Source organism: Leptinotarsa decemlineata, unplaced genomic scaffold (genome assembly GCF_025532065.1).
Source record: "Leptinotarsa decemlineata unplaced genomic scaffold, Ldec_3_MD MMD2_tig00001719_RagTag_RagTag, whole genome shotgun sequence".
NCBI classification, from domain to species: domain Eukaryota; kingdom Metazoa; phylum Arthropoda; class Insecta; order Coleoptera; family Chrysomelidae; genus Leptinotarsa; species Leptinotarsa decemlineata.
Window position 1 is genome coordinate 10,688,694 of NW_027412569.1, and position 17,298 is coordinate 10,705,991.

The 17,298-nt window shown below is 37.5% G+C and overlaps 1 protein-coding gene across 2 annotated transcripts in view; it reads left to right on the forward strand.

The window, feature by feature from the left end:
* The window catches only part of LOC111515702 (uncharacterized), a 78,600-nt gene that overhangs the window by 39,223 nt on the left and 22,079 nt on the right, over positions 1-17,298 (forward strand). For both annotated transcript variants that reach the window (XM_023171912.2, XM_074176491.1), the window contains 6 exons: positions 1,175-1,345; positions 2,663-2,845; positions 12,429-12,572; positions 13,468-13,596; positions 14,959-15,058; positions 15,234-15,430. In XM_023171912.2, the coding sequence (XP_023027680.2) occupies positions 1,175-1,345; positions 2,663-2,845; positions 12,429-12,572; positions 13,468-13,596; positions 14,959-15,058; positions 15,234-15,430 (924 nt within the window). The remainder of the gene's footprint in view (positions 1-1,174; positions 1,346-2,662; positions 2,846-12,428; positions 12,573-13,467; positions 13,597-14,958; positions 15,059-15,233; positions 15,431-17,298) is intronic.

Here is a 17,298-nt window from a genome sequence, read left to right on the forward strand (position 1 = left end):
AGTAAATTTTCCTTGGATGTTTATAGACGATAGGTCATTAATGTAAATTGAGAATAAGAGTGGGCCCAGTACCGAACCTTGTGGGACGCCGCAAGTAATTTTTACCTTCATTTGAGTATGAAGTGGTTTTGACCATCTGGGTGAGATCTGCTGAGTATGACTCAAACCACTTGAGACTTATTCCAGTTGTACCGTATCTACCGAGTTTCCGTAAAAGAATTTTATGACTCACACAATTAAATGCTTTGGCTATATCATAGAAGACCGCAGCCATTGTTTTTTTGTCATCTATGTTGGAATAAACTTTTAAAGAAATGCAAATATGGCATCGGAAGTGTTTTCTTGCTTTTGGAAACCAAACTGGCAATCACTTATTATTTTGTTTTTATTCAGAAAGCAAATGAGTCTTGTTTTGACTAATTTTTCTATCAATTTAGCCCTTGCATAGATAAGAGAAATTGGACTAAGACTTGATGGACCATTGATGACTTCTTCCTTTGGCAGTGCTAACACAATCGACTTCTTCGAAAAAACTGGAAAGATTCCTTCTCTAAATGAATTATTCATTTGACTAACTAATATATGGAGTATTCTCATCGGAAAATTCTCTAGAACTTTTATAGACATTTCCTGTGGAGTTTTTATTTCTAATGGAAAATAATGTTTCATGCAGTTCGGTAATATTTGTATCATTTAATATAAAGGTGTTCGTAACTTCGATATCGAGAGAATAGAGATAGTAACAGATACTTTTTCCCTCAATCTATTCCTTCATTTATATCCCATGAAACAAATCTACTCATACTATGAATTTCCACAGGAATGATTCCAGTTTTTATTATCTCTGGTAATCGATTATAAATAACGATAACTTGGCTCATTAATGTTGTTTTTCAAAAAGATGTAACTTCTCCCCCACCAGTACGACACTGTCTCGATAGTAACTTTTCGGGTCGATAGATTCAAAGGAGAGGTTGTACAGTATGACCATCTGGATTCCCCGATTTCACTCCATTGGACTTTTGTTCATAAAAAAGGATGTAGCTAGCTACTGATCAATTTCGGATGATCACACCATGTTCAATAAATTATTGAGTCCAACTTTCGATAGGGCTGTGACTTTCTGAGGTTGACTTAAGTTGATAATTCCTGAAACTGAAACCATAATTCACAGGAACACCTGGCTTACAAGGGAAAAAAGGAGAACAAGGGCGTCCAGGATTGGATGGACGTGATGGTCTTCCTGGAGAGCCCGGTTTGTATGGTCGGCCAGGCAGAAATGGATATGATGGTGCTGCTGGAAAAGATGGCATACCTGGAAAAGATGGAAGAGATGGTATAAATGGTGAGTTTCTCAAAAATTTTCAAACATTTCAAAGCAGCTAGTTTCACAATAGTCTAGATTGCTGAAGGAATGTGGGTCGTAGATATTAAACCCAAATATTTAGGTGTTCTGTGTATTATCCAGTCTCTGGAAAAACCCAAATTACGAATGTCAAAGATGAACAACGGTGGCTTTTTGCAAAGCCAACATTTGTTTGTTACTCTCCTAGTAACCACCTAGTCACAAATTTGATATTGGTCAGTGTATCCAAACTTTTCAGTATCGATCAGTTACAGATTTTCAGTGAAAGTTATAGATAGAGATAGAAAGCGATGTTCGATTATTTCAATTCATTTATACTTGAAATTAACCATTGATTGTGTTGTAGAGATGGGGCAATTCATTAAAAAATCATTAGCATCGGTATTATAATGATTGTTCCTAATTACTTTTTTTCCGATTGATTCGGCCGTAACTTGATGAAATTCGTAATGATTTGTGTCTATGAGGGATGAAAATACCGAAAAACCGAACAAGATACCGATTCCTCATGAAAAATGAGTTACATCACCAACTTGAAGGTTTTCAAAAATTTTCTACGGTACGCACATTCGAATATGGACGAGATGTTTTTGTATATACCTAGTATTGATTTCTGACATGAACACAATTAGAATAAAAACTCAATTCGAGTGTTGGAAACTGTTAGAGTTCAAGAAACTTTTTTTCAACTTTTTAATTAATTCTCGAAAGTCTTGTTAATTTCTGAAAACGAACTGTTCAATCAGTTTTCGACATTTTCGGCTGCGCTTCAGCATAATTGATTGTTGGTAATTTGTTTCGGCCCGTTTTATCTTTAATTACATTTTGCAACTGGGCGCTCGTTCAAATTTTCAATATCCTGGATGAGTTTCAAACATTTGTTCAAGAACTTCATTTAACGAAAAAGAGTTGTAATTGAATTGAAATTGGGTTTCGATGAAAACTCCAATATACTACAGTTTGAGGTTATGTCGGTGCAAAATTGTGAAATGTAGAAAGTATGTATTTCGAAATTGAGAGTTCTGAGGCGTGTGTGATTTCTAAGAACCAAGATGGAGGGTATTAAGAAGTGCTACCACCAGTATCCACAATTTCAGTTGTGGTTACATGTAGTTACATTTTCTTTGGAAAATTAATATTGCTGCATACTCGAATTTGTATCCTTTCAATTTTTTTATAGGTTGAATACTAAATTTCACTCGCTGAACCATCTGTAGACCTCTTTCATTGAAATTCGATCTCACAAACATGAAACGATAATCAACTGTTGTTGACTTCAAGATCACTTGTTTCCAGGGTTGAAAGGAGAACGTGGTCCTGCCGGCCCCATTGGCCCACCCGGTCAAAGGGGTCTTACTGGTCCGCGAGGTCGTCCAGGAAAACCCGGAACGCACGGAACTCCAGGAATCCCTGGAATCACAGCATGGAAAGTTTCCGAGAAAAATACTACGAAATATCTCATTCCACCTTCAATTGCAGGTAAGAGTTTCTTGACAAATCAGGTTTTTTACTTAGGACCTATAATTAACTTTCAAATCCTTTCCTTCATTCAATCCAGATCTACACTCCCCATTCTCTTTCACTCTTATCTTATTCATCTGTTCAGCTACCAATGGAGATTCCTTCACATCCTCGCTACTGCTAGATCTCTAAAGTTTGGGTTGATTCACGTCTTCAGTTTTGTATAATTAACGTCTCGGATACGGTTTCGGAGCCATTTCCAAGAACTGAAAAGTATGACTACTTTGAGATCTCAACCTGCCTACTTCTCAGGTAGTGACATGCCTCAAGTGTTTTGAGACTTGAAGCCGGGGTCAGTGACAAGCTTCAAGGGATTGAGACTTGTAGCCGGGGTCTCAACCTTCCTACTCCTCAGGCAGTGACAAGTTTCAAAGGTTGTGAGACTTGAAGCCGGGGTCTCAATCTGCCTACTCTATAGACGTCAAGTCACAGAACCCTAAAAGTGTTTTACTTCTCGGAAAGTTAGCAGATGAAGACCACTCTCCAGTTCTTGAAAATAGCTTGAAAGCCGAAGCTTAAACGTTGAACAACGCATGCTGTTACTAACATCCAGACTCATTATACTTATTTCAATGTAATCCTTATAATATTTGCATTTATCTGGAATATATGTTCATTATTCTGGCTCCAATCTCAGAGTCTGTGTTTATGGAGTCCCTTCCGGACTTCATCAGCAGCCTATCGAACCAACTGCAGGCAGAGCTGATGACTAGTAGAAAGACATTTCTTTCGTTCCGAACGGTCAGAGATTTTTTTTATTCTGAATAGACCCTACAAATCGAATCATCTTAAGGAACAATTCGTTCAGGCCAGCCTCAACTATCTACACTGTAGGTTAATGGACTGACACCTATCAGAAAATAACTATTCCCCTGGCTAATACTAGTTCAGCTTTCATTTTGGTTGGGCTGAGGCCTTCGAAATCAAAGTAATGTACAATTTCTTCATTTTCACAAATTCGCTATTGATGACTGCCGAACAAATACTAAACAACGCAGCGTCTTCAAACTTGAAACATGTGCTTCGTAGATTGTGTACTTTCTGATACAGTGATATTTTTTAAACAACAAAGCCACTGTAAATTCTCATGATTTCACCAAACATATATACTTTTTGTAGCTTTTCGCTCGATACAAGCCATATCGTGGCTTCTTCAGGACCCACGAACTAGCGTTATTGACTATATTTCAAACTATTTCGACTGAATAAATAAAAACGATCGCGTGTGATGTAGAATGCCAGATGATGAGAGCGAATCGTCTGCAATGAGGAAAAAGAGCTTGGCGGTGACATCGCGATATGGGATTTTTATTGATGCGTTCGAATGCCGGAAAAATGAATACCAAAAATTTCATGCCATTTCCTCGGGAAGAACATATTCAATGGCTTGGCTGACGTGTCGTCCTGCGACAGAATTTGGTTTGATTTCAGATTTTAAATTACTCAAAGGGAGGAAAAAACACACTGTTTTCTGATTCAGTTTACTGCAGCTCATTTGCTGATTAACAGTTCAATCACGTGATCTAACAAATGATTGACAGAATGTACCGTCGTTCTATAAATACGTTTTTTTTGAACTTGTATATTTCCTTGGAGATGAAATCAATTTAGGAACTCTTGATGTTACATTTGAATTTCAATGCCTTTTTGAATTCGAAAATGCAGTTTTTTATTTTCATAGGGATATTACAGGTTGTGTACTCAAATAATTAACTTAGTAAGTTCTTCAAGTTGAAAAAGAAATCATTCTCGATGTTTTTGATTCAATACCTTGCTGACAATTCTGATGAAGATCTTTATCCAGTTTCTCAATGAGACTTCTATTTTTCTTGCAGAGACGGCATGCACAATTAATGAAAGGCTTGCTTAAACCACCTTTGTTAGATTGGTGAGGTTTGGACACGTAATTCTGATACTGTCCTGTTAAAATTGATTTTTTGAAGACTTGTTGTTGGTCCTATTTACCACTATTTTTGGAAACAGCAACATGGTTTCAGAGAAGGATATTCTACTGAAACTGCAACTAGAGATTTGATTCAGCTGATGAAGGATAAGATGGAGGCAGGCGAATTAGTCATTGGATTGTTTTTCGTCTTATCCCGTGCCTTCGATACTCTTAACTTCAATTGAATCTTGACAAAAATGTATGCACTCTATATATGTGGAAAAATTGAGGACTGGTTCCGTTCATTCCTAGAAGTGAGGAAACTGATAGAGTGAATGTTAAAACATCTGATGAATTCTTAGTGGACTCACGAGTTCCTCAGGGTAGCGTCCTGGGTCCACTGATTTTTTGTTAGTTATTAATGATCTTCCCGAACATGTGAAAGGTTTACTTGTTCGCAGATTTTATTTTTTAAAATCATTTATTTTGAATTATTACAGTATACATATTTTAAAACATGTGACTTCACAGTCTCTATAGTAAAAAGCGTTTTTTCTGAAATTTCATGAGTTGGTATTTTTTTCGAGTAGTGTAAAAGATAACTCAAAGAAATACCATAAATATATTCCATCTGAAAAGTGAACATTTGGACAACATTATACAAAAGATATTTGAAAAAAAATCTTTGGTAAAAATATTTATTGATATTTTTTAAGATTTAGATTAAAATGTATAAACAAAAATGTACAAAAAATATAAATAGATACATAAATAAGTAAATCTACATAAATGATAAAGCTAAAGATTATATTAAAGTATAGTCACACGCATATCAGAAATTGAACAAAGTACATTTATATTTTGGTTTTGTTCGAAATTGGAAATAAAGTTGTCTGAAACCATACATAGAGGGAAAATAAATATATTAAAACAATTAATTATGAATTGAAAAATCGTCAAGATTGATTAGAATCATTCAAAATAGATGAAGTTAATTCACGAAAAAAGTCATCTAAAAACTATATAAACAAATTCAGTAGAATATTTTCATTTACGTCAATCTAACTCAAATTCATATAATGCTGTTCAATTCATCTCACACAAGTTTCTACCTAGAAGGGTTATAATTCTACTCAAGAGTTAAAACACTTTTTTTTAATTTCTTAATAAGACTTTAAAATTCACTAGACCTGAAAGATAAGTATATAAATCTTTTTTTTTGAAAGAAGTACACTGATTAAAATTGAAAAACTATTTTTTGAGTATAACAGTAAGTCATAGGTTTATTAAAGTAATCAATATTTTCAATGTCAGATCTGATTTAGTAAAGGGTGTGGCTATACTTATAGAAAGATAATGATTCCTCAATTTTGATATCTTGCCCTAATTGAGGTGAACTAGTAGCTAAAACAGAAGAACAATTTAATGATAAACTACTCGAAGACTGTTGCTATTCAATTCCACATATCGACTACGGGAAGAGCCATCGGTGAAAACCTGTATATAAACAGTTCATCAAAATGAAGAAGGCATCATGGGCGTTTACTATGCATTGGTATATTCTTCTATTAGTCATAATATCATAGTTCATGGTCCTGCTACTTTCAGCAGCAGAGTCTTCATAGCACAGAAAATAATCAAACGATTGTTATTCCATTTGGGTTTTCGAAAATCTTGCAGAGATGTTATCAGAGAAAAGATAATATTGACATTCACGAGAATCTATTTGTATAAATTATCAATATTTGCCTACATTCATAAAAACCATTTTCTTCAAAATGCGGATGTCCACCACTTCGGACTGTCAATGACCAGTATACTATGTACCTACTATCTACTTTCAGTATTGCTTGGTTTGAAAATATTTTTAAAGTGTTTCACTGTTTTATTATTTTAACATTGTTCTGTTTTGACTTATGAATCCCGTGTTAATTGGTGTATGATCAATAAATGTGCGGATGGGTTTTTTGTACAGAATTCAGCACTTCAAAGTAAGTTCAGGGGCGGTACTCCATATATCCGAGCAATGCTGTGAAGAAGATATAAATAGAGCCTTCTGGTATCTCTGGTATCTGTAGAGTAGGGAAGGCGAGAGTAGACAAACAGCACTTAGGCCACAGTGACCCATTGTACATCCTCCTAGGTCATCGTTCATCCTGTCCTTTCCAGAAAGGTGAACAGGTCACTAGAAGACATCTCCCTAATATTGGCAGGTGTAGGCCAAGACTCGCCGAATACACACTCTCTTTGGTAAGCTTGAGGTGTATCACGGTGAGCTCCACGAAGGTTTTGGAAGGTACAGCGACATTACTATCGTTGCGCGGCTCTTTCAACCTTTTTGGGGTTACCTCCATGGAGTTGCACAAGTGAGGAAGCTTTCCTACAAGGGCAGCCGGTTCCTTGCCTTTATTCAAGGCGGAGCTTTTGGCGCCCGTTGCAGGAAGTGTCCTTGCTGTTGGGGGTGATCTGCTATGCACAGCTTCATTCCAAGCGGGGTGGACATTTCTGTTCATCCCCAGCCACCGCCTTAGATTGAGGAGAGCACTTCTGTCCAGCCTCGGGATTGGTATTTATTTTTGTTGTTCTGTTGTTCCATTCATGTGTATGCCCACAAGTTGCAAGGGAAGAGTTGATCACCTCTGGCAGAGCCCCGCATTACCAGAGGGAGGCTGATTACAATGAGTTTTCGCCCAGTTCCCCAAGGGGATTGTTCGTGACCGCATATCACCCTGCGGCCATTCAGCTGTCGGCACGATTCCTTAAGCCTGAGCTTGGGTAGGCTGGTTCACGGTTGCATGTTTTACAAAGGCTTTTGGAGGGTTTTAGTTCCCTTCACCCAACTCATTTCTGCCACTGACCAGGAGTCTGGCAACAACGTCTGTAGCTTCCCAGACAGGGCTCCCAGTCCCCTGGCCGTTTCTCTATCCGCAACCTGGAGACGCGCCCGATAGGTAGCCCAATCCACGGGTAATTAGAGCCTTATGAAGCACTAGAAGTTTCTGTAATGTGTATAACTTCACGCTGGTTCCTAGGAAAGTGTCTACTGGTATCCCAATCACCGGCTGACGTTGACCCACCAATCGCCATCTGCAAAACTCGAAACGTGTGTGAACATGGATTGAAGAGGCATTACCTTTCAATGGGTAAGTTGTAATACTCCAGAGGTCATCTTCGAACAGTGGCTTCCAAGGCTTCTCTGTATCAGACAACATTGTCCTGTACTTACGAGTGTATGTGGAGTAGAGCAGTTCCACAGTTCACCCATCAAGAGAATCAAATTATAGTTAATTGGATATGCACGAGCAACCCAGTCCTGTTTAAAATTCAGGAACGCGGCTGCATAAAACCTGCATTTGACATCTAAAATGAATTAGCGGACCCTCTCATGTTTTATCGAATTATCCGGATCAGCGACATCACTAACGTCCAATATTACGGCCTGTGCATTTTGCATCGGTTTCATCGATGTGTAATATATTGTTTTTTATTACTGTTCAGTTTCCGATTGTTATTTGTGGCCCGGTGACTTCGTTGCTGATGCAGGTTATGATAAATTAATGTTCTGTGTATGTTCTGTAATATTATACAGCTCGTGGTCAGCATTTTTCATTTATGGCTCTGATTGGGACGTGATGACGATGAGTTGGGGAAACTTTTTGCTCGCTTCGGCATACACTTTCATCAGATAATGGTCGAGAGTTAGTTTCAGCTGAGTTATTATTATTATTACTAACCATGAAGACTTCAATAGTTCTTTGAATACATTCTAAATTACTTGAAGGGCAACAGAACAATGTTCCAGAGGTGATTCACAGTTTGGATCTAGATTTGATAATGAAGAACCTCCCTAAGACATTTCAAAATACTTCAAAGGGATGAGGAACGAGGAATTCACAGTGAACCAATGTTTCTATGATGGAGATTATCGTGACCTGATGAAATGAAATGTTTTGTTGCCCAGTTACAACAAAATTTCTCTCATTATGTGTTCTGGAATTTGGTATTTTCACAAGCAACACGTCTTTTTTGCCGTTTATAAGGTCAATTGATATACTTTCTCAGCCAACCCAATAACTGTTGCCACCTGATCTACTCGTTATTGAAGACTTCTAATTTCTTCACTTGATCGACACTGGTATTCCCCAGGGGAGCGATCTCGGCCCCTTAATTTTCTTATTGTTCATCAACGACCTTCCTGATTACATAAATGATGGAGAGGTTTATGTTTGCAGACAATATATCTATAATGGTATCCAGCCCAGATGCAAATGAGCTACTCAGAAAAACAAATGATGTTATTTTCCAATTTGATGATTGGTGTAGATATATTTAGGATGTACTGTTTGGAACTTTTGGTGTGGTAATGAATATTACTGGAGTTTTTTCCCAACACCAAATCGTTATTTTTACACCTCGACACGTGTTTCGATCACCAAGTGATCATCTTCAAGAGGAAGATAAAACCTTTATTCATAGCTATTGCCTCGCTTGATATGTCCTTAATGTGACTCTCTGTTGCTAAAGTAACTCGACACATATCGACACATTTATTTAGTGTTGAATTAGGTTCCAAATCACATGAACTTGCGAATGATTTCAATTCTGTAATATATTGTCAAACCTTTCTAAGTTTTTTGATTTCTCATGAAGAATTTGTGTTTTACATATATGTCACATTGACTTTGGGCACCAAATAATCATTGAACTTCATAACCAGTACTTCAAATTTGTCAATTTCATTTGGTTTCAACTCAACACACACATCTAGGCCTTCTTGTCCCATGCAGTGTAGTAATAAATTGCACTTTCTCTTGTCATCAGCTTCCGTTAATCCAGCAGACAACAGGAATACCTCAAAAGATTGTTCAAACTTCGACCATAAGTTGGCGGTTTTTGAATTTCCAACTTTAAAATATGGTGGTTTCGAATCCATTTTTAGAGCTTCAATTCCTCTTGTCCAGATTGCGCCATGTGTTCTCATTTACCACACTAGGAATGCTATTTACAAGCTTTATTTACATACTTATTTAGAATTACAGCATTAATCTCATATTTTACATTTCTCATTTTCATGCACAACGTGTCTAGTTTCACCAAACAGTGCCCACATCTCCGTTCTTCCGTCAGTGTCAACTGTCATTTCCTAGTACACGTTTTAGCGACACCACGAACAACCGGAATGTACTATACACATATACTTGTTTCGAATAGGTACACGAAGGGAATTCAATTTGGGTTTTTATAAAGAGTATTGTCTACTTCTGGTTGATGTAGCGATTACTCTGAAATACCTTTCATTGTTGTAAGCCTTAGATATTATATGAACAAATGTGAGACACAGCATCACAGCAATTTTTTGAAATTCCAGATCGTTTCCAGAATAATATGATGAATGATTCCATGAGTTAGACAGCCGATCCCACTTCTGATTCGATATTTACTAATCTTTCCAATTCTCTCGCCCCTTGCCTGACTGCTATTGCGGAAAATAGCAACAGTGGTACAAAAATCCAGGGAATTTGATTGATCACTGATACAGGAACGACTCTCACTTCGTGCACGGCAATCCAGCAACAATCGCAGGTGGCCGTGACGTGACACGAGCAAACGCCTGCGGCGTTGAAGTGTTGTTCTCACACTTGATTTATTACCGTATGTTTTGCGGCAAATACTACCCGTAAATGTTGGGAGAACTTTCACTTCGATGAACAAGGTATTCAACCGTGAATTAGGTGCTTTCAGAATTTACTTCCGATGCAGGAGTTTTGTTGAATAGCGGGAATAACTCTTGTTGAAGTGCTTTCCCTCGTGCAATGAGCTTTATGAAATGGTGCATATGTATCTGAGTCGAACTACAATCTACAAATGATGACCCAACTCCGACAGCAAATTCATTTCAGAATGATGAGGACACAACTCTGACACCAAATATATTTCAAAATGACGAGAAGCCAGTTCTGACATCAAATTCATTTTAAGACAATGAAAAATCAATTTTGACACCAAATTCATTTCAAAATGATAAGGACCCAACTCTGACACCAAATTCATTCTGAAATGATGAGGACCCAACTCTGACACCAACATTATTTCAAAATGATGAGGACCCAGTTCTGACACCAAATTTACTTCAAAATAATGAGGAACCAACTTTGACACCAACTTTATTCCGAAATAATGAGGACCCAACTCTGACACAATTTTTTTTTTAAATCATGAGGACCCAACTATGAAACATCATTTATTTCAAAATAATAGGGACCCAACTCTGACACCAAATTCATTCCGAAATGATGAGGACCCAACTCTGACACCAAAATTATCTAAAAATGATGAGGACCCAGTTCTGACACCAAATTTACTTTAAAATAATGAGGAGCCAATTTTGACACCAACTTTATTCCGAAATAATGAGGACCCAACTCTGACACAATTTTTTTTTTAAATCATGAGGACCCAACTATGACACTAAATTCATTTCAGAATGATAAGGACCCAACTCTGACACCAAATTCATTCCGAAATGATGAGGACCCAACTCTGACACCAAAATTATTTAAACATGATGAGGACCCAGTTCTGATACCAAATTTACTTTAAAATAATGAGGAGCCAATTTTGACACCAACTTTATTCCGAAATTATGAGGACCCAACTCTGACACAATTTTTTTTTAAATCATGAGGACCCAACTATGACACTATATTCATTTCAGAATGATAATGACCCAACTCTGACACCAAATTCATTCCGAAATGATGAGGACCCAACTCTGACACCAAAATTATTTAAACATGATGAGGACCCAGTTCTGATACCAAATTTACTTTAAAATAATGAGGAGCCAATTTTGACACCAACTTTATTCCGAAATTATGAGGACCCAACTCTGACACAATTTTTTTTTAAATCATGAGGACCCAACTATGACACTAAATTCATTTCAGAATGATAAGGACCCAACTCCGACACCAAATTCATTCCGAAATGATGAGGACCCAACTCTGACACCAAAATTATTCAAACATGATGAGGACCCAGTTCTGACACCAAATTTACTTTAAAATAATGAGGAGCCAATTTTGACACCAACTTTATTCCGAAATAATAAGGACCCAACTCTGACACATTTTTTTTTAAATCACGAGGACCCAACTCTGACACCAAATTAATTTCAAAATGATGAGCACCTAGTTATCACACCAAATTCACGTTTAAATGATGAGGAACCAATTTTGACATAAACTTCATTTCGAAATGATGAGGACCCAACTCTGACACCAAATTTATTTTGACATGATGACGACCCAACTCTGACACCAAATTTATTTCATAAGTATTTTCTGCAATTAATTTCGAGATCGCACTGAAATATTCAGATACTAATTTCACTATGATAATTGTGAAATAAATAGGAATTAAACACTCTTATATTTTGTTCAGATATTGTTCAATTATCAGTTGTAAAATGGGCCGACAATTTGCACAAAACTTGGAATTAAGATTTTACCTACCTTCTACTTGAAAGATGATTTTGTATCGATTATTGTTTTTATCTTTTGTTTGATAAATCTCATGATATATATTCAACTAACCTGTCAATGAAAATTATGTTGGATATTATGAAAATTGCTGATCGTGTTCTGTTCTTTACAGGAGCTCACTCTGGTCCTATGGGTCCGATTGTCGTCCACGAGGGTGAACATGTTCGTCTCCATTGTTCGGCCACAGGTGTCCCTACCCCCCGAATAACATGGCAGAGACTCGACAACCGCCCCATCAATAGAGGAGCTTGGCAAGGTGATTATAATCATTTCTTTTGCATGTGATATCAACAATGATGATGTTCATAATTACCATAAGGAGTACAGGGGTACAGGAGTACCAAACAGGTACTCCTTTCAAAGACCAGAACTGCAATACTCTTTCAGATGCGTCTCCTGAAGACGTCATCTTGGTGGTTGAAACGCGCGTCAAAAGTAGTACTGTGGGGTCTGAGCAAAGTGCTTGTTTTGAATTCATTTCACAATTAACTATTGTTGCAAATTATTCCCTTGAAAAAATAACGCTGGCCGCCGCTGCTCTTCGTCAATTGATTGTTACTTCTCGATCGTTCGACAAGTCGCGTCACTTTGAGAATATTCCTATCTATCGGCTTCCGAAGACATCCATTGGGATATATAAGCACCACCAACAGGCGGATGAGGCGAGTTTAGTTGAGAGTGCGGTACGAAGTGGGATAATGAAGCGATAGATATTTGAGAATCAGTCTGAAGCTCAGTTAGAGTTTTTGGGTTGAATTGACAATGAATTAGTGAATGAAGTTGACTTCAACTGTGTAGCGTTGACAATTATTGTGGAACCCACGGGGAAAACGTAACACTATGATGCTTCTGGGTGGAACATGGCCTAAAATCGAATTGAATTGTTCTTTCAGACCTTACTGTACATAAATGCATATTGAAAGATTATACAAGGTGAGACAGTCAGAATTTGCCTCCCTTATGAGCAAACGACATATTTTCCAATTTTTGTTCTTCCGCCTTGCTTTCGATGGTCCAATCTGCATATTTGTTGTTTAGTTATACTGAATATTGTGCTGAAAATATAATATTCACTGAAAATACTCAATTGGAAGACAAGAAACTTCTAGATCAATAAATTATCTTGTTAACCCAAGTGTTAATGTTTCCAGATGTTCAAGCGTCTGGACCTACGCTTAACCTCACACAAATAAATCGGGATCATATGGGAACCTACATGTGTATAGCTGATAATGGTGTACCTCCGCAGGCGAATCAGACTTTCCTCGTGGAAATTCACTGTGAGTATTGAAGGGCCGGTGGTGATTCCAAAAAGATTACAGGAGATTTTGGTTTTGTAACTTCGAATCATTTTCTAATTTTGTTAACTGAAATATTTTCAATAATTTATTTTCTATTGAAGGAATCAACGACGTTTTGAAGGACAAAAAAAAACAAGAAAATAAATCTTCGAAACGAAATTGATTTAAACTTCAATTCATTATATTTTCTTGAATCTATTTGGTACAGTCCTTATTAGTTTTCTCGATTTTTTTTTAGTTTTTATTGTAATATTGTCAAGTTACTGAAGTATTGGTAGGTAATGACTTCGAAAGTAGAACTAAGTTGTTTTATTTTTAGATAAGTGAGTGAAAGTGCAAAGCTTAAATGTTAATTAGGAAGAAACATTCTACAGGGCTATTCAAATTCGTTTCTGTACATGGGGATCTCGTAAACGATAAGAGATAGAGTGTCGGTTAAATTATGGCAAAGTTGCGTATTTTAGAGATCTATTCAATGATGTAAGGAAATCGAATATATTACATTTGATTTTGGAGATATACAGCAAAAACAAAAAAATCCCAAATTTTTTTTTGCCTATATCTTCTTTATTCGCAGACATATTGAAAATCTGTCCACATTTTGCTATTGGCACTTGATGGGGGCTCTCAGAATATATCCATGAATTTTTTATACAGGGTGTCATCTGACTTGGCCACCCCCATCTTTGAATATTAACTAGAAAATGATTCATTTACGACATGATAAGTTGGATTTCTCAGTTTTTTTTATAACACCCTCAATTTTATTATGTCATTTGCAAATACTCATCATCACATCTGAAACTGAATTGGAATAGAACGTATATAGACAAAAAACTAGAGGTCTCGAAATGGATCCCTGGGGATCACCGCAATCTTTCACAGTGATTAATTCTTCTATTTTTATCATAGAAGAACGTGATGATACATGATGAATTATAATGAAACACTTCTTTCAACTTTCAAAAAGTTCCATTGTTTGTTAGTAATGTTCATGAATACCAAATGTATATACACAGCTTTTGTGTGAACATTCCATTCAATATCGGTACTGCGTGCCCTGAAATGTTTGCCACAGGTTGAAACCACACAAAAAGCTAATTCATTAATGACGGATATGTACATTTCACTTTGCGTATTTGTGAGCCAGAATAATCCACTGCATCAAAACGATAAACAAGCCTCAGTGATGACTGAAACGGCATGAAATTATTGAATTTTTTTTTTGCAGCCAAATATGTGTCTCGTTTATTGATGTATCAGACATATGTACCAGCACTAGAACTGCAATACTTTTCTGAATTATCGAACAAAAACTAATTCACCAAAATTTTCTCACAGTTCCTCCCCTCATCCGCATTTCTAACCAGATGCTGGGGGTTGCGAATGGATCAACGGCTGTTTTAGAATGTGAGACTGAGGCTTTTCCTGAACCCTTGCGGTGAGTAAATTGAACTTTGGAGGCAATTTTATGTTTTCAGTGTTCATGATTCATAGATTTTTCATTGAAGAAAACATGGAGTTTCATTCAATGATACCACCTATTCCCTACTGATTAAAAAACCACATTTTCATCGTTCAATTCCAATATTTCCACCTTCATTTCCGTCTTTCAGATACTGGGAGCGTTCAGACGGCCGCCTTCTGGAAAACGGCGACAAATACAGGATGGACAACTCCCTCGACAGGAACGGGTATAGGTCTCGGATGCAACTGAACATAACGAGGATAAATCCTACCGATCTGAGCTATAAATACTACTGCATAAGCAAGAACGAGCTGCAAACCACCCGAGGAGAGTTCCAGATGAATGGTGAGTAGACGGAGAGTAAATATTATCCCGGAGTTCCGGAGTTTGACGTGGTGTTTTCGTTGTAAATAGTTCCGGGGTTCCAGTGGAACTGCGACTCCCTGGATATATTTTCATCTGGCAAAGAATCTAATATTTGCATACTTACTTAGTGAGTTCGCAAAGCATTCGATACTCTGAGCCATGACTGATTATTGGGAAATTGCTGTAATTGGAATTTTGAGAAATGATTCATAATTGAATAGAGAATTGAATTGACAGGTTTTTCACTGTTCAATAGTTAGGTTAGGTTACGTCCAGAGTGATTGGGTCTATTCGACCCTCCACCGCAACCCGCAATGGTTTACTGTGGCTCACAACTATTCACACTCATTCTCAACGAAGCCGTGAGGCTTTAAGGTCTTTCAGGTCAGATGGCAAGAGTACGGCTCTGCCGAACTCTAAAAACCAGATTTGGTCCCCAGCGGGGCAGACACAAAGTATGTGCTCTGCTGTTCCGTCATTTTCCAGACAGAGCGACCCACACTGTCTTCCGACAGCCCGAGTCTCTGCATATGGTGACTCAAATGACAGTGACCTGTAAGAAGGACTGTTAGACATCGTAGTTCATCCCTACTGCAGTCCAACAACTGTTTGGAATCAAGCTTCGAAGGGTGAATAAACGCCTTGGAGTGAGCCAATCCTGAAAGATTTTGCCAGAAGTCTATAACTCTTCTTGCCAATCAGGTGTTCAGTGTTTGTTTGGCAAAGCCCAAAGCGATGCCAATGACAGGTTCTGGTCCAATGAAGTCGCTTGCAGCACCCTCCTTTGCAAGAGAGTCAGCAGCTTCATTGCCTTCCAGGCCAGTATGGCCAGGAATCCAGACCAAAGACAATCTATTTAGTCTTCCTATCGAGGAGAGTCTTTTTTGGCAGTTTGCTACCAATTTAGACGTTGCTAGGTAGGAGCCAAGAGCTTCCAACGCCGCTTGACTCTTCGAGAATATTTTTATTCACATGTGAGTGAGGTTGGATTTATCCAATCTCTCTGCACACAATTCAATAGCGTAAATTTCCGCTTGAAATACAGTCGCATAAGTTCCTAGGCAGGTAGATAACTCTGTCGTAGGTCTGCGACTGAAAACACTTGCACCAGAACCGGTAGGTGTTTTTGATCCATCTGTGAACCAACAACTATCTGCTTTTAATGTTTCCTTCTCCCGGTTTAATAGTAATAATTATACTTTGCATTCCTTGGATCCTTCCTAAAGAGTTGGACCTGTTAAACCTTTAAAAAGCATTTTTTCTTCGTTATTTCCTTCAGTATTTGATGACAAAACCTCAATAATATAGTTTGGCCATTGTCTTTGATAGAATAGAATAGAATAGAACTCCATTGCGCCCATAAAAAATACAAATATTTTGTATTGCGTGTTTTGTAGGAGTAAATATCCGAGTGTGTTGTGAGTGTGTGATAATTTTCTTTGACATGCAGAACATTGTCAAAGTTAATTTGTGAGAATAGAGTCATGATTCCTGTATTCTCAAACAAAGGCTTACAGTGTTCATTATATTCAGCTTCAACAATGCTACGTACAGCAACTTTTTGCAAGACAAATATTCTTTGAAGATGGGTGTATCTTGCATTACCCCAGCATAGCAACCCATAACTCATTGCTGAGTGGAACAAGGCGTAGTATGTCATTAGAGCTGCTTTCTGACCAGCCGTTGTAGCTATTCGCCCAATGGCATAAACAGATTTTGCTAGTTTGTTGCAAAGATTACTGATGTGGGTGGTCCAGGCAAGAGACGAGTTAAGATGAACTCCAAAAAATTTTATACTTTCTGATGTAGAAATGGCACCAGTGTGACAGTTTGAAAATACACAAATT